The sequence below is a fragment of the Saccopteryx leptura genome, chromosome 3 (genome assembly GCF_036850995.1).
Source record: "Saccopteryx leptura isolate mSacLep1 chromosome 3, mSacLep1_pri_phased_curated, whole genome shotgun sequence".
Classification (NCBI taxonomy): Eukaryota; Metazoa; Chordata; class Mammalia; order Chiroptera; family Emballonuridae; genus Saccopteryx; species Saccopteryx leptura.
This window is the reverse complement of record NC_089505.1, coordinates 51,712,882-51,735,188: the sequence shown is the minus strand read 5'-3', so window position 1 is coordinate 51,735,188 and position 22,307 is coordinate 51,712,882. Positions and strand designations below refer to the sequence as shown.

Genomic DNA, 22,307 nt, shown 5'->3' with positions numbered 1-22,307 from the left:
GAACGTCACGTATTTTAAAATGTAATTCTGTAAGAGCCATATAACGACCTGTGTATGTTATGCATTATCCAATAAAAATTTGGTGTTGATTCGGAGCACAGGTGTGATTGGCTTCAGCCACCCACAACCATGAACATGAGCGGTAGGAAATAAATGGATTGTAATACATTAAAATGTTTTATATTTTTAGCATTATCTTTTTTTATTAAAGATTTGTCTGCGAGCCAGATGCAGCCATCAAAAGAGCCACATCTGGCTTGCGAGCCATAGGTTCCCGACCCCTGCTTTTAACTGCAGGGATCTTTGTCAGCTGAGTCATGATGTGGGGGGATGGGTAGCAAGGACTGTCAGTTTACTGGCTGTTTGCTCTAATAAATATTATACAGTGTGTCCGTAAAGTCATGGTGCACTTTTGACTGGTCACAGGAAAGGAATAAAAGACAATAGAAATGTGAAATCTGCACCAAATAAAAAAACCCTCCTAGTTTCTGTAGGATAATGTGGCAGCATGTGCGCATGCGCAGATGATGATGTAACACCGTGTATGCAGCGGAGCCCCCACATCCATGCCAGTCGAGATGTGTTTGTTTCCTCAGTACAGAGGAAAGTTCAGTGTGTTTTGTGGCTCGCTAAATTCGAATCTGTGACCAAAGTGCAATGTGAATATCGGCGCGTTTATAATGAAGCGCCACCACATAGGAATAACATTACCTGGTGGGATAAGCAGTTGAAGGAAACCGGCAGTTTGGTGGAGAAATCCCGTTCTGGTAGGCCATCAGTCAGTGATGAGTCTGTAGAAGCTATACGGGATAGCTACCTAAGGAGCCCTAAAAAATCTGTGTGTGAGCCCACATCGAACTGCACTGAATAGGTATGAAACTGGGAGAGTTTTCCTTTTATTTGGTACAGATTTCACATTTCTATCATCTTTTGTGTTAAGCCTAATCCAGAGGGACTCGAAACATTGAAGACACGAACAAAGTCTGTCCATTACACATCAAAGCTTTATTGTCTAGCTTGGCCAAGCGGCGGCAACTCCCACAGAGGTCTGAGGGAGAGCGTGCGGGCCCTTTGTTCTACTTAGTTTTTATAGTTTTGTAAGTGGGAAGTACAGAAGCAAAACTTGTAATTAGGAGCCCCTTACCACTATTGGTTATAGTTATACGTCCTTTAACATGATAGGACCACGTTCAATTTGCAAGCCATACATTATTTTGGAGAAAACAAAATTTACAAGTCAACACAATGGTAGAAAGATATCTCTTTACATATTAAAAGGCTTTCCTATATTAGCTAATGTTTATCTGCTATCTCTCTGTCTACAGTCACACGTGTTAACCACACGCGTTTACATAGGAGAGGTAGTTTCCGTGAGGACAAATGCCTGCAAATGGCTCATTGCTATAAGAAAAGGTTTATTTTGGCTTTTCTCTCCCTGTACCTGGCTAGCCATTCACCCCTTTCCCCACAGGCGTGGTGGAATGTCTGGGAATCCATATTTTCCTCCCCTTTGCATTTACAATACAATGCTAAGGGCCATCCTGGTCATGCCAATCACACAGTACAGGGACTATTCTCACAATTTCTCTGCACACCTTAACCCAAGTTAATAAAATGTTCTTCAAGCCTCCCAAAATATTAATATTAATTCTGTAGCTTTCGGTACTTTACAACACCTGCGGGTGGTGGTGCAGTGGCTCTTCATTTTGTTGCTTTCCTGTGACCGGTCAAAAGTGCACCATGACTTTACGGACACACTGTATATCTAGGAATAGGAAAATAGTTCAGAAGTGCTTAAGTGTTGGGCAAATGAGTTTGTAAAATCTGTATTTTCAGAGTTTGCTCACTTTTATTGTAAAAATGGCTGCTGTGCACGTGAATGGTGCTGCCAGGTTAAACTGCTGATTACCTTCCTGCTTGGGCTGCAAAGAAAAAGGTGTTTCCTTTTGGAGAAATAAAATGTTCTGAAATTAGATAATGGTGATGGTTGCACATCCTTGTGAATACACTAAAAACTACTGAATTGTGCACTTTACAGGGGTAAATATTTATTTACAGGGGTAAATTTAATGGTATGTTAAGTATATGGCAATTAAAATTTTTTTTAAAAATCAGAATTAGCATTGTGATTTTATGCACACCTTTTATGTGCCAAACACTGGTAGTTATAAACTCTCACTCATCTCATAGTTGAGTAAATAGTGTACATTTCACATTGATATTTTTAGTGACCACATGAGTACCTAGCAAATTTTTTACTATCCTGGGGGATTCCAAGAATAACACCTGGTCCTTGAATGAGACTCAGGACATACACACAGGTGTGTATGTGAAACCACCATAGGTGATGTCACTTGGAGCATTAATTTCAGGGACAGAGGCGCTGCAAAAGCCCGTAACTAAGAGAACAGAACACGATTGCACCCGAAATACCCGCTGGCGGCGCCGGGCGACCCCCGTAAGGCGCAAGACGGCGGCCCCAGGAAGTGGCGTCACTCGTCAAGTTCCGGTTCCGCCTGTTCCCGGGACCGGTCTCGCTGTAATCGCGCGGTGCACGTGTCTTCGCTGAGTTCGGTTTGCGGTAGCGATGGACCCTTTGGATCGGGTTGTGTAAGTTTGCGGACTCCCTGCGGAGGGGAGCGTGGGAGAGGGGCTCTTGTGGAGGCGCTCTTCAGCCTCACGCCCTCTGCCAGAGGGCCCCGGGGGAGGCCGATCAGTCCGCTAATCTGGGGCTCCTGGGTTGGTGCCGCCTGCCCGGAGACAGACAGCGGGGAAGCCCCCTATAGTGGCCGAGGGCGAAGGTCGCACAGAGCCATTGCCGCTTTTTATCCGCGCCTGTTAGAAACTTTCTGGTTTCTGAAGTGTGAGGGAGGTGGGAGAGTGAGGGGTCAAGAGCATAGGCCTCGGAATCTGACAGGTTTAGATGACAAACGGGCACGTCTACTTAAGCTTTATGACATTGGGTCCTTTAATTCCCTAAATCTCAGTTTGTGAAATAGCGTTCATAATCGTACCTCATAGAACTGTGAGGATTACTTGAGAGCATGTATGTAAAGTCTTTGCTACAGCACGTAAAAATGCTCATTAACTTTTTCTTTTCATCCCAACTCCTACACTTGTCTGAGTTATTCCTGAGTGATGTCTGGTTTAGTTAATTAAAAAAAATATTTGTTGGTCTCCTAAATATTTCTGCTGTTGTTTGCTCTGATTTTCTTAAAATTTACCTGGGTTAACATGTAAACAACAGTCTTTTAGTCGTTAATATAGAGATTTATTATTTTTTTTTACAGAGACAGAGAGTCAGAGAGAGGGATAGATAGGGACGGACAGACAGACAGGAACGGAGAGATGAGAAGCATCAATCAGTTTTTTTGCTGCGCATTGTGACACCTTAGTTGTTCATTGATTGCTTTCTCATATGTGCCTTGACTGTGGGCCTTCAGCAGACCGAGTAACCCCTTGCTCGAGCCAGCGACCTTTGGTCCAAGCTGGTGAGCTTTTGCTCAAACCAGATGAGCCCGCGCTCAACCTGGTGAGCTTGGGGTCTCAAACCTGGGTCCTCTGCATCCCAGTCCGACGCTATCCACTGTGCCACCGCCTGGTCAGGCAATATAGAGATTTTAAAAACGTATTTGCTATATCTTCCTGTAGATGTGGGGACTGCAAAGATAAGTAAGACTAGTTTGCAGTCTAACTGGGGGACAAATAAATAAAAACATAAGATGTTACTTGCATTCGTTGCTGGTTAGTGAAAAGTAATCCGTATTGAATATAGAGCATATAGCATTTGTATTGCTGTATAGACACTAAATATCTCTTGATTTGATTTACTAAATAATGTGTATTTGTGAACCACTAAATGATTAGAAATTGTGTGTGCTTGACATTTTATCTGGAGAATTTTAAAAATATGCATGATAAACTAAGCTGTGCATATCCTGTTTGTTCTTTTCCCTTCTTTTTTTTTTTTTTTTTTGTATTTCTCCGAAGCTAGACACGGGGAGAGACAGTCAGACAGACTCCCGCATGCGCCCGACCGTTATCCACCCAGCACACCCACCAGGGGCGACTCTCTGTTGCGACCAGAGCCACTCTAGCTCCTGGGGCAGAGGTCAAGGAGCCATCCCCAGCGCCCGGGCCAATGGAGCCTCGGCTGCGGGAGGGGAAGAGAGAGACAGAGAGGAAGGAGAGGGGGAGGGGTGGAGAAGCAGATGGGCGCTTCTCCTGTGTGCCCTGGCCCGGAATCGAACCCGGGACTTCTGCACGCCAGGCCGACGCTCTACCACTGAGCCAACCGGCCAGGGCCACTTTTCCCTTCTTGAAGTGTCAGTAGGACTGGAAGAAGGAGGGAAGGTCATAATTATTTAAGAGAGGAGTAATTCTTTCAGTAGATGCCAGAGAAAATATTGGAAAAGCCAGATCTCACTGTAGTGGAAGCAGAGATGAAGCTGTTTTTCTGAACAAAAAAGTATAAAAACTTTCTACCTCTGTCACATCATAAAATCAAAATAATGGGTTTATTTTCCCTTCATATTTTACAGCGTGATTGGTCTAGTCTTTAAATCTAGCTCATTTTGAAGATTTGCCTACTTAAATCTGTGTAACCTTGGGCAAACTACTTCTCTGGCCTTCTTTGCCTCATCAATAAAATGAAGAAAATGTACTTGTTTCATAGGGTTCGGTAAATATTAACCCTTAATAGGGTGACTATAAAAGTATCAATTACTATTCCCCTTTGATGGTGGTAATGTGTGACTTTCTCAGCAGTTAAATGTTGGAGTGGGATGATGAATACTTCCTGGCAGGCATTGTGGTCTTAAACCCGGAGGGAAGATAAGCAATAATTACCCTCCTCCTGTTTAGTAACTGCCCACAGGTAGATCAGCAGTTGGTGTGCAATTCTCTGTTCGGTTACAGAGTATAGTTTGACTGCTTTAAGATTGAGGAAGAAATAATGGAGTAAAAACAGCAGCAGTATTCACCTGAATCCTTTTTTTTCTTTTTTTTCATTTAATATAAGAGGTTTAGAGAGAAGCAATAATAAAATAATTCTGGGAATATTAAAATGAAAGCTTTTTTAAAAAACTAAAAACTGCCCTGGCCAGGTAACTGAGTATAGAGCATCCTCCCAATACTCTAAGGTTAAGGAGTATTCGTTTGATCCCCAGTCAGGGTACATACAAGAGTCAGTGTGTATGGATGGGTGGAGCAATGGATCCTTGTTTCCCCCTCCTCCCATTCCCTCTCCCTCCTTCCCTCCCTCCCCTCCTCTTTAAAATCAATAAATGGGTCCTGGTTAGTTAGCTCAGTTGGTTAGAGCAGTGGTCCCCAACCCCCTGGCCGCGGACCGGTACCAGTCCGTGGGCCATTTGGTACCGGCCTGCAGAGAAAGAATAAATAACTTACATTATTTCCGTTTTATTTATATTTAAGTCTGAACGATGTTTTATTTTTTAAAAATGACCAGATTCCTTCTGTTACATCTGTCTTAAGACTCACTCTTGACGCTTGTCTCGTAAGTTCGACAATTATATTTAAAAATACCACAGTTTTTACGCCGGTCGCATAATTTTATTTTGTGCATTTATCCGTCCCACCCTAAAGGCTGGTCCGTGAAAATATTTTCTGATATTAAACCGGTCCATGGCCCAAAAACGGTTGGGGACCACTGGGTTAGAGCATCCTCCTGAAACACCAAGGTTTGCAGGTTAGATCCCTAGTCAGGGCTCAGATGGAAAATGCCCAGTGAATGCACAACCAAGTGGAACAACAAATGAATGCTTCCCTCCCTCTCCTCCTTCCTCTTGCTGTTTCTCTAAAATTAATCAATAAAAAATAAATAATAAAATCAATAAATAAAAATTTAAAAATAAAAAAAGCTAATAACATTAACTCATTTAACAGTAATAATTGAATTTTTTTTAATTTTTTATTTATTTTTATTTATTTATTTTACAGGGACAGAGAGAGAGTCAGATAGAGGGATAGAGAGGGACAGACAGACAGGAACGGAGAGAGATGAGAAGCATCGATCAGCAGTTTTTTGTTGCGACGCCATAGTTGTTCATTGATTGCTTTCTCATATGTTCCTTGACCGTGGGCCTTCAGCAGACTGAGTAACCCCCAGCTCGAGCCTGTGACCTTGGGTCCAAGCTGGTGAGCTTTTTTGGTCAAGCCAGATGAGCCCATGCTCAAGCTGGCTATCCTGGGGTCTCGAACCTGGGTCCTTCTGCATCCCAGTCGGACACTCTATCCACTGCGCCACCGCCTGGTCAGGCGAATATTTTTTACTAATAATCTCTTTATTTTTTATTTTCTTTTGTGGTAGAGACAGAGTCAGAGAGAGGGACAGATAGGGACAGACAGACAGGAAAGGAGAGAGATGAGAAACATCAATTCTTCGCTGTGGTTCCTTAGTTGTTCATTGATTGATTTCCCATATGTGCCTTGACTGGGGGACTACAGCAGACTTGAGTGACCCCTTGCTCAAGCCAGCGACCTTGCACTCAAGCTGGTGAGCCCTGCTCAAACCCAATGAGCCTGCGCTCAAGCTGGTGACCTCGGGGTCTCGAACCTGGGTCCTCCGCATCCCAGTCCGACGCTCTATCCACTGCCCCACCGCCTGGTCAGGCTAATAATCTCCCTTTAAATGTAAGGTTTTGTGTAATGGTGGAATTCTAATTGATAAATGTTACATAATGTTTTCGGTTGATTTTTAAGATTTTTCACATTAGTCAAGTTAATGGTTTTGTAATATGAGGAAAATGTTTGTAAGTTGTTATAAATTGTGATTTCTCCGAACAGAAAGTCCAAAACGAAAAGGGCCAAGAGATTCCTTGAGAAGAGAGAACCAAAACTCAGTGAGAATGTTAAAAATGCCATGCTTATTAAAGGGGGAAATGCAAATTTAACAGTGACACAAGTACTTAAAGATGTGGTATGTATACATGTTTATTTTAAAAGTGGTTTTGTAATCATTTTAGGACAATTTCAGCATGAGTGAGGCTGCTGGAGAAATAAATACGTAGATAAGATATTCTAGCCTTAAGAGTGGCTAGCCTTAGAGAAAAGGTCAAGTTGGAGGTTATTTGCCCTGCCAGGGAACTGACTACTGGTTTTCCTTAAAGCAGCTGGTTTCAATCACTAAAATTTGGTTTACTCACATTTAAGGAATGTATCTAATTTGTAAGTAAAATAACTGTTATTGTACGTTCCTTCACCAAAGCTCTTTATTGTTCTGGGTGTTACGGTTTAATAATTAGAGGAAACACAGCGTCTCCCTTTAGTGAGGGAGAAAGACAAGAAAAAACTGTAGCATTGTGGGCCCTGGCTGGTTGGCTCAGTGGTAGAGCGTTGGCCTGGCGTGCAGGAGTCCTGGGTTCAATTCCCTGCCAGAGCACACAGGAGAGGTGCCCATCTGCTTCTCCACCCCTCCCCCTCTCCTTCCTCTCTTTCTCTCTCTTCCCCTCCCGCAGCCAAGGCTCCATTGGAGCGGTTTGCCCGGGCGCTGAGGAAGGCTCTGTGGCCTCTGCCTCAGGCGCTAGAATGGCTCTGGTTGCAGCAGAGCGATGCCCCAAGATGGGCAGAGCATCGCCCCCTGGTGAGCGTGCTGGGTGGATCCTGGTTGGGCGCATGCGGGAGTCTGACTGCCTCCCCGTTTCCAACTTCAGGAAAGAAAAGAAAAAAAAATTGTAGCATTGTCAATTGAATGCTGTCCTAGAGGCATGCACAGGGTGGGATGGGAGGCAGAGTTGAAGAAAGATCATGGAGAAGAAAATGAGAAAGAACTTGTTCAAAGGGAAGTATGAAGGAACATGATGCAGCTGCAAATAATTGGAATGGTGAAAGATGAGTGGGCTAGATGAAACTGGAGGAATAGGCAGGGATAAGATAATAACATGGAGTTTGAGCTTTATTCTGAAAGTTCAGTGGAATTATTGCAAGATATTAAGTGAGAGATATGGTCCTTTTAATCAACCCAAATAGAGAGGATTGAAGCAAATGTTGGAAACTGTTTTAAACCTTTGTTGTCGGCCTGGTAAAGAGTATCTGGAGTTCAGTGGTGGTAGTGAAAATGGAGATGATCAGAGAGAATAGATGTTGAAGGTAGACGAGTTTGGGCATGAATAAGAAGTATGACTTACTAGGTTTCTGGCTTGGATACCTGATGACTGATAATGCCAGTTAAAGAACATGTCTTGTGAAGCAGGTTTGGAGGGAAAAGTGGGATGTTGTTCAGTTTAGGACATGCAATTTAAGTGATGAAGATAAAAGCTTTATGTACTTCTATAGCCTGGTTTCTAGTTCAGTGTTTGGCATATAGTGGGTGCTCAATAAATGTTTAATCAGTGAATGAAAGGCATAGTCTATAGCAGGGGTAGTCAACCTTTTTATACCTACCACCCACTTTTGTATCTCTGTTAGTAGTATAATTTTCTAACCGCCCACCGGTTCCACAGTAATGGTGATTTACAAAGTAGGGAAGTAACTTTACTTTATAAAATTTATAAAGCAGAGTTACAGCAAGTTAAAACATATAATAATAATTACTTACCAAGTACTTTATGTTGGATTTTCGCTAAGTTTGGCAGAATAAATCTTTATAAAACAACTTATTATAGTTTTATATTATATCTTTTTATTTATACTTTGGTTGCTCCACTACCGCCCACCAAGAAAGCTGGAATGCCCACTAGTGGGCAGTAGGGACCAGGTTGACTACCACTGGTCTATAGGGATATGTAATAATAGGTAGTTGAATATTTAGGCCTTGAGTACAGCCAATTGATTCTTTGAGTTAAATCAACTAAGTAATTGAGTAGATTTTTAAACTTGACTAAACTGCCTGTGTTTGTTAAACACAGTAGTCAATTCAGATATCTGAATGTCTAACATATGCGTATCCTTTTTGTTTGTCATTGTGTTAATGGGATACTGCTCTAGTGTCCTCTCCAAATCCTTTCAACACAATAATGCTACCTATTTAAGTAATCTCTCAAAACAGTATAATATTACAGATTTTTACAACAGTTAACACTCATATTGATGACTCAAGTTGTCAAGAATAGGTGGTACTGTCCATTTTTACTGAGGCAGGGAAAAATGGTCAAGAATCACCATAAGTATTAGTGTTTAAAAGATAGATTTTACTGGTGAATCAATTTCTTTTGTTCATCAGCTCTGATAGTTCATGAACGATCATTTCACCTTATTTTTCATTGTTTTTCTTCATTCACCCCCCCCTTTTTTTTACAGAGACAGAGAGAGTCAGAGAAAGGGATAGATAGGGACAGACAGAGATGAGAAGCATCAATCATCAGTTTTTTGTTGCGACACCTTAGTTGTTCATTGATTGCTTTCTAATGTGTGCCTTGACCGTGGGCCTTCAGCAGACCGAGTAACCTTGCTCAAGCCAGCAACCTTGGGTTCAAGCTGTTGAGCTTTGCTCAAACCAGATGAGCCCCTGCTCAAGCTGGCGACCTTGGGGCCTCTAACCTGAGTCCTCCACATCCTAGTTCGAAGCTCTACCCAATGTGCCACCGCCTGGTCAGGCATTCACCCCTTTTTCTTTTTCTTTTTCTTTTTTTTTGGTATTTTTCTGAAGCTGGAAATGGGGCGAGACAGTCAGACAGACTCCTGCATGCGCCCGACCGGGATCCACCCAGCATGCCCACCAGGGGCGACGTTCTGCCCACCAGGGGGCGATGCTCTGCCCCTCCGGGGCGTCGCTCTGCTGCGACCAGAGCCACTCTAGCACCTGGGGCAGAGGCCAAGGAGCCATCCCCAGCGCCCGGGCCATCTTTGCTCCAATGGAGCCTTGGCTGCAGGAGGGGAAGAGAGAGACAGAGAGGAAGGGGGGGGGGGTGGAGAAGCAAATGGGCGCTTCTCCAATGTGCCCTGGCCGGGAATCGAACCCGGGTCCCCCGCGCACCAGGCCGACGTTCTACTGCTGAGCCAACCGGCCAGGGCCTCACCCCTTTTTCTAATGCAAGGTAATGCCTTAGATATTTGCTTTCCCTATGGTAGAGTAGTTCTGACCTGTAGGTAATAAGTGATTATTAGTGGATGAGTAGAAAGAAGTATGAAAAAAAAAATGAAAAGAGGGTTGACTAATGGGAACTTTTTAAAGGGCTATGTTTAAACTGGCTAGAATTCTGATTGTCATCATTATGACTTTTTCAGTTCTGTTAGCCTTTCCTGATAGGATTTTTTTCTGTTTTCTTCTGCTTTTTTTCCTACTCTCAAATTATTTGCCTGGAAAGAATGGAGTAGGTAGAATTTAAAGAAATGAAGGGAAGCATTTAAATTGGATAGACTATTGAAAGAGCATAGAAAATTGCAATTAGGAAGGTCTAGTCTAAGTTAGAATATTAAGCTTATGTTGCAAGTTTTTAAAATAATCAATAGGGAGCCAAGCAGAAGTCAGAATAGGATTTAGGAACCAGAATAATCTTGTATAATGATTGTTATAATGCCTTATTTTTACATATGCTTTACAGAATGTTTTGTTTTGAAAGCTTAAATTATGTTTTACAGTATGCACTGAAAAAACCGTATGGCGTTCTGTATAAAAAGTAAGTCAGTATTTCTTTTACTTTACTATAAATTATATTACTCCATTTTAAAAGTAACCACTTTATGAAAGATTTAGAAAATATTTTTTAAAAATATTATAGTTCCTTACATATAGCTATTTGTAATTAAATTTGTTACTTTCCAATCTGTTTTCATTTGTATTGGATATTCTTACATAACTGTAATAGTAGCATATATTTCATTTCGAAATAATTATAGACTTACAGAAAAGTTGCAAAAAAAGTAGTGTTTCCGTATATCCTTTACCCGACTTCTCTTAATGTTGTATCTTGCATAACCATAGTGCAGTTGTCAAAAGTAAGAAATTAACATTAGTAAAATAATGTTAACTAATTATTACAGACTTGATTTGGTTTGGGCAAGTTTTTCCACTACTGTCCTTTTTCTCTACAGGGTTCCCACACTGCATGTAGTTGACATGTCTCCTTAGTTTTCTCCAATTTGCGACAGTTCCTCAGACTTTCCTTGTCTTTCCTGACCTTGATAATTCTCATTAGTACTTGTTAGTTATATTGTAAAATAACCCTCATTTTGTGTGTGTGTGACAGAGACAGAGGGACAGATAGGAAGGGAGAGAGATGAGAAGCATCAATTCTTCATCTGCAGCTCCTTACTTGTTCATTGATTGCTTTCTCATATGTGCCTTGACTGGGGGGCTACAGCAGAGCAAATGACCCCTTGCTCAAGCCAGCGACCTTGGGCTTTAAGCCAGCTATCTTTGGGCTCAAGCCAGAGACCGTGGCATCATGTCCATGTTTCCACGCTCAAGCCAGCTACCCCGTGCTCAAGCTGGTGAGCCCGTGCTCTAGCTGGCAACCTCGGGATTTCGAACCTGGGTCCTTTGCATCCAGTCCAATGTTTCATCCACTACGCCACCGCCTGGTCAGGCAAAATATCCCTCATTTTGGATTTGCCTTAAGTTACTCATGAATAGTTGGAGGTTATGCATTTTTGGCAAGAATACCACACAAATGATATGCTTTTCTTTTTTTTTTTTTTTTTTTTTTTTTTGTATTTTTCTGAAGCTGGAAACGGGGAGAGACAGTCAGACAGACTCCCACATGCGCCCGACCGGGATCTACCTGGCATGCCCACCAGGGGGCGACGCTCTGCCCCTCCGGGGCGTCGCGCTGTTGCGACCAGAGCCACTCTAGCGCCTGGGGCAGAGGCCAAGGAGCCATCCCCAGCTCCCGGGCCATCTTTGCTCCAATGGAGCCTCGGCTGCAGGAGGGGAAGAGAGAGAAAGAAAGGAAGGAGAGGGGGAGGGGTGGAGAAGCAGATGGGCGCTTCTCCTGTGTGCCCTGGCTGGGAATCGAACCTGGGACTTCTGCACGCCAGGCCAACGCTCTACCACTGAGCCAACCGGCCAGGGCCTGATATGCTTTTATTAATAAATCATACCAGGGAGTACATGATGTCTTATACTGTGGCATAAACCTTGGTTAAAGTGGTATCTTCTGGATTTCTCTACTGTTTTTCTCTTTGTAATTAGTAAGTTACAAAGTATGGAGGAGATACCAAGCAAAGACTATGCAAATAATCCTTTTTCTCCTTGAACTTTTGCTTATTAATTTTAGAATCCATTTGTGGATCTAGTATACACAATTATTACAGTGGTGTTCTATTGGTGGCATTCTATTTTCTTCATTCCTTCTATATTTATTAATCGGAATTCTGTAAAGAAAACTTGTTCCTTTATTTGTTTTATTATTTATATTTGTGTGGACTTAAGGATTTATTTATTTTTTTAATATTTATTTTTGGGAGGGTTATAATTCAGTACTAGAATGATTTATTTTGTTGTTTAAGTTGTTCTGCCTGTGGCTCTGTCTGGGTAGCTCAGTTGGTTAGAGTGTCATCCTGACATGCTGAGGTGTGGGTTTGATCCCTGGTCAGGGCACATACAAGAATCCATCAATGATGGTATGAATAGATGGAACAGCAAAATTGATGTTTCTCTCTCTGTCTCTCTCTTTTTCTCTCTATCTGTGTCTCTCTCCCCCTTCCTCTCTCTCTAAAAATCAATCAATAAACTAAAACAAATTGTTTTACCTTTGGCTATTGAGATCTCTTTCAGGCTGGCTCCTGTGCCTTTTCAATATGTCCACTATTTGAGTACTTACCATATTTCCCCATGTATAAGACATGTCCGTGTATAAGACACACCTTCATTTTGGGGCCTGATACTTGAAAAAAAATGTATTATATAAAGTTATTGAACTCAAGTTTTATTCATCATAAAATTCATGCAACTCCTCATCACTGTCAAAATTCCCATCCATTAGCTTGTCCTCATCTGTGTCTGATGACGAATCACTGTCTTCAACAATGAGCACAAAAATAAGCATGAAAAAGCGGGAAATGCAAGTTAAAAAACAAACTATAACCATTGTATAAGACACACCCAGTTTTTAGGCCCCAAAATTTTTCAGGGAAAGGTGTGTCTCATATCTGGGGATATACGGTACTTTCCGGGACCCCAAGATACTCCAGGCCCATCTTGTATTTTTTGCTTATTGCAGCCCTGGAATCACCCCTTCGCCATGGAGCCTTGCAGAAACAAAGAAAGATCTGGGCGCTCAATGTGCTCAGTTACTGCTGGAGTGTCATTGTCTCTAGGTCCTCTCAACAGACAGCTTAAAAATACATATTATATACTATATTTAAAAACCCTGAGTTCATACTGGTACTTGCAGTTTCAATCCAATACCACAAACTTCATTTTAGCCTTTTTCCTCTCCTTCTTTGTAACTTTTGACAGTAAGAAACCTGGCTGTCATTATTTATAATAGATTTACTTATTTGTATAATTCTAGTATACATAAGTTTTAGAATTTATAACCCTGTAACAGTGTACTAACTAGAAAATGGAATTTTTGTGTATGTGTCTTTCGCCTCACAGTGTCCAATCAAAATACTGTTTTCTAATGTAACTTAGGTTTTTTTTTATTTTTTATTTTTACTCTTTCAATGTGATTATTACTCATTTATACTACTATACTATAGTTAGGGTCATTTATTACAGTTTGTATTCTGTTTTTGGGTTTTCCACCGCATCCTGGTGGTTTTAATTTATACATGTAAAAATTACTCTTTGGGATGTACAGTTTTGTGGTTTGGACAGATGCATTGGATTGGGTTAGCATCCACAGTCATACCGAAACAGTTATCCTGAAAATTCGTTTCTGCGGTGCTCTTTTATCATCCTCCCCCACCTTCCTTCTTGTAACCAATGATTTGTTTTCCATCTTTAAAGGTTTTGTTTTGTTTTTCCCAGAATGTCACATAAATTAATCATATAACATGTAGCTTCTGGTGTCTTTCACTAACAAAATGAATTTTAAATTTATCTGTGTTGTTCCATACATGCAATTTTTTATTTTTTATTTTTTTACAAGAACAGAGAGAGAAAGAGAGAGGTCAGAGAGAGGGGTAGACAGATGGGAACAGAGAGAGATGAGAAGCATCAATCATCAGTTTTTCGTTTCACGTCGCAACACCTTAGTTGTTCATTGATTGCTTTCTCATATGTGCCTTGACCAAGGGTCTTTAGCAGACCAATTAACCTCTTGCTTGAGCCAGCGACCTTGGGTCCAAGCTGGTGAGCTTTAGCTCAAACCAGATAAGCCCGCGCTCAAGCCGGCAACCTTGGGAGTCTCGAACCTGGGTCTTCCGCATCCCAGTCCGACGCTCTATCCACTGCTCCACTGCCTGGTCAGGCCATACATGCAATTTTATGTCAAGTCTTTTCCATTTATGTTGTAAGTGGTTATTATATTTTTATTTTTTTAAACTTTTTTCTTAGAATATTTTTTAATTGATTTTTAGAGAAAAGAGAGAAAATAAAAAGAGAGGAAGAGAGAGAAAGAGGGTGGAGAAACAGAGTGCATCAAATCATAGTAGTTGCTTCTTATATGTGCCTTGACTTGGCAAGCCCAGAATTTCGAACTGGTGACCTCAGTGTTCCAGGTCAACACTTTATTCACTGAGCCACCACAGGTCAGGCAATTTTTTTTTAATGCCAATAAAATGCTTATTAATTGGTTGTACTAAAATTTACCTAATTATTCCTTAATTGGGGGAAATAGACATTTTTCACTTTTTTATATTTATAAATAATGCTAAAGTGACCATTTTTACACAAAGGAGTTATCTTTTGATTTATCTCTTCATCACTGTCGAAACTCCCATTCATTAGCTTGTCCTCATTTGTGTTTGATGACGAATCACTGTCTTCATATATTGCCTCATCCTCAGTTCCATCTATGGCATTTGAAATACCACAACCACTGTATAAGATGCACCCAGTTTTTAGACTCCAAATTTTTTGGAAAGGAGTGCATCTTATACATGGGGAAATACAGTACTTGTGAATTTCTCTAAGCTTTTAATCAAAACACTTTTTTTTTTTTGCATTTTTCCAAAGTTAGAAGCAGTGAGGCAGTCAGACCCCTGCATGTGCCTGACTAGGATCCACCTGGCATGCCCACCAGGGGGCGATGCTCTGCCCATCTGGAGCATTGCTCTGTTGCTGCTGGAGCCATTCTGGTGCCTGAGGCGGAGACCATGGAGCTGTCCTCAGTGTGGAGCCTACTTTGCTCCAGCGGAGCCTTGGCTACAGGAGGGGAAGAGAGAAATAGAAAGGAAGGAGAGGGGGAAGGGTGGAGAAGCAGATGGGCACGTCTCCTGTGTGCCCTGGCCCAGAATCGAACCCGGGACTTCCACATGCTGGGCCTACACTCTACTACTGAACCAACCAGCCAGGGCCAAAACACTTTCTTTTACTGATTATAAAAGCAATAACGTATTTATCTTAAATAATTAGGATAGTGAATAAATAATCATCCATAGAAAAGTGCTGTACATTTTGACACCATTTCTCCCCATTTATTTTTATATCTGTACATCTATTTTATTCCTTAAAATTGAGATCATGTTGCATATGTATTTATCTCTTTAAATTAATAAGATTATTGAACTGTTTTATACTTTATGATTACAAATCAGAAATTATACACTGAAAATATAAATGCATACTATTTTCCAGAACAATCATTAGTTTCTTATATCTTATCAATTTATTTATGCATATTAAAGCAATAAAAATATGTATTCTTATTTCTCTTTTGCATGAAAGATAGCATGTTTTACATTTCTCTGCCTACTGCTTCTTCATCTCCACTATGACTATCCCAGTCCAGTCCATCATTTTTTTTTCTTTCTCTCCTGGATTACTACTACTATAGCTCTTTATTCCATTCTCATACAGAAGACAAAGCAGTCCATTAAAAGGAAAATTTGAATCCAAGCATTTTACTTTCCTGCCTGAAATTCTGTAGTGTTTTCCACTGCTCTTAATGTCTTCATTCCTTAACCTTGCTCCAAATGGCACTTCGTATCTGGGCTATATCTACATCTTATCCGCCATTATTCCTCTGCTCAGTAAGATTCAGTGACACTTGTCTTTATTTATCTTAAGTAGTCTGACTTTGTTTCCATCTTAGAATCTTTGCTCATTCTATTCCCTCTTCCCGCCTTACTCTTAACCTTGAAACTTTTCCATGGCTAACTCCTCATTTTTCAGATCTCAGCTCAAATAATCATTTTCTACTTTTCATACTAACACAGTATCCTATTGTACTTTGACATGATATTATAGTATCTCTAGCTCCTGGAACAATACCTGGCACATAATAGGCACTAAGTAAATATTTGAATAAATGAATATCTTTATAAGTTTTTTAAAATCTGACTATAAAATTATATTTGCTTATATATTAATTTTTATGGGTGAATTACATATTAAGGTTATTAAAATTAAACTCACCATTTAAAAATATTTGTAGGAAAAATATTACAAGACCATTTGAGGATCAGACATCATTGGTAAGTATGAAAATCTTTCTGATTTAAGAGAGCATTTAAGTAATTATTCAGACTAATGTATTTAGTACTTCTAATATATGATCTTTTCAAATTAGAAATCATTCTATGTGAGAGAATTTTGATTGTAAAATGGAGAGGAAATAGGCTTATACTTTCAAAATGTTACTACAGACCTTAGATTTTACTATGACTAGTATGTATTAGTCACTGATTACAAATCTATTGGTAGAATTTTTTTTTTTTTTAGATTTTATTGATTCATTTTTAGAGAGAGGGGAGAGAGAGAGAGAAGGGGGAAGGAACAGGAAGCATCAACTCCCATTTGTGCCTTGACCAGGCAAGGCTAGGGTTTCAAACCAGTGACCTCAGCTTTCTTGGTCGATGCTTTATCCACTGCACCACCACCAGTCAGGCTGTTGGCAGAATTTAAAAAAATTTAATTGTATTTAAGTGCATAATTAATGGGTTGTCAAAAGGAAGATTGTGGTTGGCTCAGCAGTAGAGCATCAGCCCAGTGTGTGGAAGTTCTGGGATTGATTCCTGGCCAAGGCACACAGGAGAAGTGCCCATCTACTTCTCCACCCTTCCCCCTCTCTTTCTCCCTATCTCTCTCTTCCCCTCCCGCAACCAAGGCTCCATTGGAGCAAAGTTGGCTCGGGCACTGAGGACGGCTCTGTGGCCTCTGCCTCAGGTGCTAGAATGGCTCCAGTTGCAACATCCCAGATGGGCAGAGCATTGCCTCGTAGTGGGCATGCCTGGTGGATCCTGGTCGGGCACATGCAGGAGTCTCTCTGCTTCCCTGCTTCTCACTTCAGAAAAATACACACACACACACACACACACACACACACACACACAAAGGAAGATTGTTATAGAACAAATTTGATTTTTAAAAATCTGACCTTTTTTGGATATATTTAGAACAAGGAAGTCTACTTGAATTAATTACTGACATTTGTCATTTGCTTTACTATAGTTAATAAATTTCTGTTCAGGTATATTACAAATACAATTAAATGGAAAAGCCTAGTGAATAAAATTAGAAGGTAAAAGGTAGTATATGGTGAATGAAGAACAGAGTTTGAGTATGTGATGATATTGGTTTCTTCCTTTAAAAATCTTAAGGGAGTAATTGGTTTAAACTGTTTAAATTGACTTTATAAAAAGAATCAGAATGTGATTATGTTCTCTTGACAGGAATACCATTACTTATTTTTCTTATTTCTTTTAGTTATTGAATTTTTAAGAAAGAGCTTTTATTTTATTTTTTTATTTTTATTTTTTACAGAGACAGAGAGAGGGATAGACAGGGACAGACAGACAGGAACAGAGAGAGATGAGAAGCATCAATCATCAGTTTTTAGTTGTGACACCTTAGTTGTTCATTGATTGCTTTCTCATGTGTGCCTTGACCGTGGGCCTTCAGCAGACCGAGTAACCCCTTGCTCGAGCCAGTGACCGTGGGTTCAAGCTGGTGAGCTTTGCTCAAACCAGATGAGCCCGCGCTCAAGCTGGCGACCTCGGGTCTCCAACCTTAGTCTTCCGCATCCCAGTCTGACGCTCTATCCACTGCACCACCTCCTGGTCAAGCTAAGAAAGAGCTTTTAAATAGAAATCTCAATAATTAATTAGAAGGCTAGTATTGAACATCTTATGCTAATGAGGCAACTAATTGCACTGAAAATTATATAGAGAAAATTAATTGGCAGCCCTGGCCAGATAGCTCTGTTGGTTGGAGCATTGTCCCGGTACATGAGGGCTGCCAGTTCATTTCCCTGGTTGGGGCACATATAGGACCAGCTTGGTGTTCTTATCTCTCAAAAAAAAAAAAAAAAAAGGAAAGAAAAATACTTGGCTTGCAGCATTATCTATAATAGCCAAGATATGAAAACAACTCAAGTGCCCAACAATAGACGAGCTGATAAAAAGTTGTGGTACAAACAATGGAATATTATTCTGCTCGCGAGCCACGTGCAGCTCTTTGGCCCCTTGAGTGGGCTCTTCCACAGAATACCACGTGCTGGCAAAGGCCTGCTTAGGAGTACCCTAATTAAGTTAATAACAATGTACCTACCTATATAGTTTAAGTTTAAAAAATTTGGCTCTCGAGAAATTTCAATCATTGTAGTGTTGATATTTTGGCTCTGTTGACTGAGTTTGCAGAATACTGACCTAGACAATATTATGCTAAGTGAAATAAGCCAGACAGAGAAAGACAGCTACCATATGATTTCACTTCTGTGTAGCATCTAAAGAACAAAATAAACTAGCAAACAAAATAGAAACAGAAATAGATACAGAAACAGACTGATGGATGCCAAAGAGAGATGGCTGGGTGAAGAAGGTGAAGGGATTAAGAAATACTAATTGATAGTTACCAAATAGCCACAGGGATGTAAAGTAAAGCATAGGGGATATAGTCAGTAATATTACAATATAATTAATGGCTGTATGGTGCCAGGAGGGTACTGGAAATATGGGGGAGGGGACACTGTAAAGTATATGTCTAACCATTACGCAATAACCCTGAAACTAATACCAAAAAATCTTGAATATAAACTAATTGAAAAAATTTTAAAAAAGAAGAAAAGTGGCAAAAGACTCAGCTTTTTACCAGATTACTTTCATTGTACCCTTGGGTTTTTCATAGTTGTTTGTTGAACAGATCATGAAAGTAAAAGTATAGGATCTAACCTAGAATTCTATCTCTTACATACACCACTTATCAAAAACGAATATTGTTTTGTGGCACCATGATGCTTTTAGTTGAGTGACTACTTTGTAGCAAGGTTATATTGTAGAATCTATAGCATTCTTTACTTTTTTATTCCATTGTTGATATAACGGCTTTTCTTACACTTGAAATTGTGACATTTCCTCTTTGTTCTCCCACCTCTGGAGTTAGGAGGTATTTCATTGACTATAATTAATCTCAGACCTCTAAGCTCAAATGGCTATGGAAACAGTAGTGATGTTGCAATTTCTCTTCCTGACTTCCCCATACCCACCTTTTTTTTTTTTTTTTTTTTTTTTGTGACACAGAAAGACAGGGACAGACAGGAAGGGAGAGAGATGAGAAACATCAATTCTTCATTACAGCCTCCTTAGTTGTTCATTGATCACTTTCTCATATGTGCCTTGAATGGGGGCTACAGCAGAGTGAGTGACCCCTTGCTCAAGCCAGCAACCTTGGGTTCAAGCCAGTGACCATGGGGTCATGTCTATGATCCCACGCTCCAGCCAGCAACCCAGCACTCAAGCTGGTGAGCCCATGCTCAAACCGGCAACTTTGGGGCTTTGAACATGGGTCTTCTGAGTCCCAGGCCGATGCTCTATCCACTGCGCCAGTTCTGGTCAGGCAGAACTGTGCTTTAGTGTAAGAGTTGGCAAGTATACCTTCTGTAGGCCAAATCCTTTTGGTTTAAGGCCCATGAGCAAAAAATAGTTGTTTTTTGTTTGTTTGTTTTTTCATTTTTCCGAAGCTGGAAATGGGGAGGCAGTCAGACAGACTCCCGCATGCGCCCGACCGGGATCCACCCGGCACGCTCACCAGGGGGCGATGCTCTGCCCATCTGGGGCGTCGCTCTGTTGCATCCAGAGCCATCCTAGCGCCTAAGGCAGAGGACACAGAGCCATCCTCAGTGCCCGGGCCATTTTTGCTCCAATGGAGCCTCGGCTGTGGGAGGGGAAGAGAGAGACAGAGAGGAAGGAGAGGGGGAGGGTTGGAGAAGCAGATGGGCACTTCTCCTGTGTGCCCTGCCCGGGAATCGAACCCGGGACTCCTGCACGCCAGGCTGATGCTCTACCACTGAGCCAACCGGCCAGAGCCCAAAAAATAGTTTTTATACTTTTAGAGGTTTCTTTTTTACATGAAAGGAGGGGAGATAGACTCCTGCATGCACCCTGACTGGGACCCACCCAACAACCCCTGTCTGGAGCCAATGCTCGAAGCAACTGAGCCATCCTCAGTGCCTGAGGCTGAGCCTTGAAAAAAGGTTTTTTTTAAGCACATAAAAATCCTAAAATATTTACTGTCTGGCCTTTTGGCAGGTAATTTGATAATGCTTGCTGTAGAATTTTAACAAAAAATGGGAATTAAGTTAAAGAACAAGAGAGGTGTTATATATAAATATATGTGAAAGGTGGTTTATGGAAAGCTTTGTGGTGTTAGTCATAACATGAGAATGTAATATATATATATATATATATATATATATATATATATATTTTTTTTTTTTTTTTTTTCCCTAAGAAAGCAATTTTAGGCCCTGGCCGCTAGTTCAGTTGGTTAGAGCATCGTCCTGATGTGCCAAGGTTGTGGGTTCAATCCCTGGTCAGGCACATAACAAATATCAACAATAAATGCATAAATAAGTGTAACAATAAATCAATGTCTCTCTCCCTTCTACTCTCTAAAATTAATAAAAATTAAAAATGTATTTAAAAAAAAGAAAGAATTTTTATTGATTTGGCCACTTAAAAACACTTTTGAACATTTACCTTGTGCCAGACTCAGTATACGACACTTTCACATATGACAAATCATGTGGCCCTTGAAGATTTTTGCAGGAGGTGTTATCTCTGAAGTACACGTGATAAAACCAATTCTCAGGCTGACCAGATCACATAGTTAATGACAGAGCTAGAAGTTTTGGACTCTGCATCCGTCACATGGAGAGTGGATAGGCAGATGGGTAGTTGTTTGTCCCACTTGCTTCTGCTTAAACACTCGAATGAATGATAACCAAGCTAATGGCCCTCACCTCAGGGAGTCTTGTCACCAATTTACAAGGAAAAAAAGCTGAGGGTTATTATTTCTTATCTGTTCTTTTAATGTTTTGTCATTAATTTGAACCTTTTCCATCTAGACTAGAACACATTGAGTTTAATTTTTGTGCTGAGATTGGGAATCTCGGTAAACTGAGTCAAACAGTGGAATGTAATAAGCATGTGTATCAGTATAAGAGGAGCTGTCTAGCCTGCCCAGGCGGTGGCACAGTGGATAGAGCGTCGGACTGGGATGCTGAGGACCCAGGTTTGAGACCCCGAGGTTGCCAGTTTGAGTGTGGGCTCATCTGGTTTGAGCAAAAGCTCACCAGCTTGGACCCAAGGTCTCTGGCTCAAGCAAGAGGTTACTCGGTCTGCTGAAGGCCCGTGGTCAAGGCACATGTAAGAAAGCAATCAATGAACAACTAAGGTGTCGCAACAAAACACTGATGATTGATGCTTCTCATCTCTCTCTGTTCCTGTCTGTCTGTCTCTATCTATCCCTCTCTTTGACTCTCTCTCTCTCTCTGTAAAAAAAAAAAAAATTTTTTTTTTAAAAGGAGCTGTCTAGAATTACTGTTTTCACTTCTTTTGTATCTGTTATGGAAGTTAATACTTTGGAGTGCCAAGTGGGAGAGAGATTTTTTACTGGTAGGAACAACATAGATCTGTCATTTAGTTCTTGCCAGGTACACAAATAGAACTAGTCACAGCTAGGGTGGCATGGAGATAGGGCAAGATACCTGTGTGTATGAACTTTGTAATGAAAAGTAGATACATGCATTGTAAACTCATGAGTCCAATGGTAAACATCTGAAAACATCATACTGCTTAATTCATGTATGTTCCTATATATTCATGTATGTATTAAATGTATGCTAATATATACCATTGATTGTAGTAGTAATGTCCCATGAATAAAGGCATTTATTTAGCAAATGAAACACTTGGTATTTCAAAGTAATTGCATAGCTGAAAATATAAACGGTTTCAATTTATTAACCTAATAGTTTACATATTATATCTTTTCCCTACAAACCCCAAATAAGAAACTTTGA

The 22,307-nt window shown here is 40.6% G+C and overlaps 1 protein-coding gene across 2 annotated transcripts in view; it reads left to right on the top strand.

Moving 5' to 3' along the window:
- Positions 1–2,524: 2,524 nt before the first annotated feature.
- Positions 2,525–22,307, top strand: part of RPF2 (ribosome production factor 2 homolog) — a 43,818-nt gene continuing 24,035 nt past the window's right edge. The window contains exons 1-4 of one of the 2 annotated variants that reach the window (XM_066373462.1): positions 2,525–2,610; positions 6,805–6,937; positions 10,537–10,574; positions 16,443–16,482. In XM_066373462.1, the coding sequence (XP_066229559.1) occupies positions 2,588–2,610; positions 6,805–6,937; positions 10,537–10,574; positions 16,443–16,482 (234 nt within the window). In that variant the 5' untranslated portion in view covers positions 2,525–2,587. Of the gene's footprint in view, positions 2,611–6,804; positions 6,938–10,499; positions 10,575–16,442; positions 16,483–22,307 lie in introns of those variants that run through there. The other variant, XM_066373463.1, reaches the window with a different exon arrangement.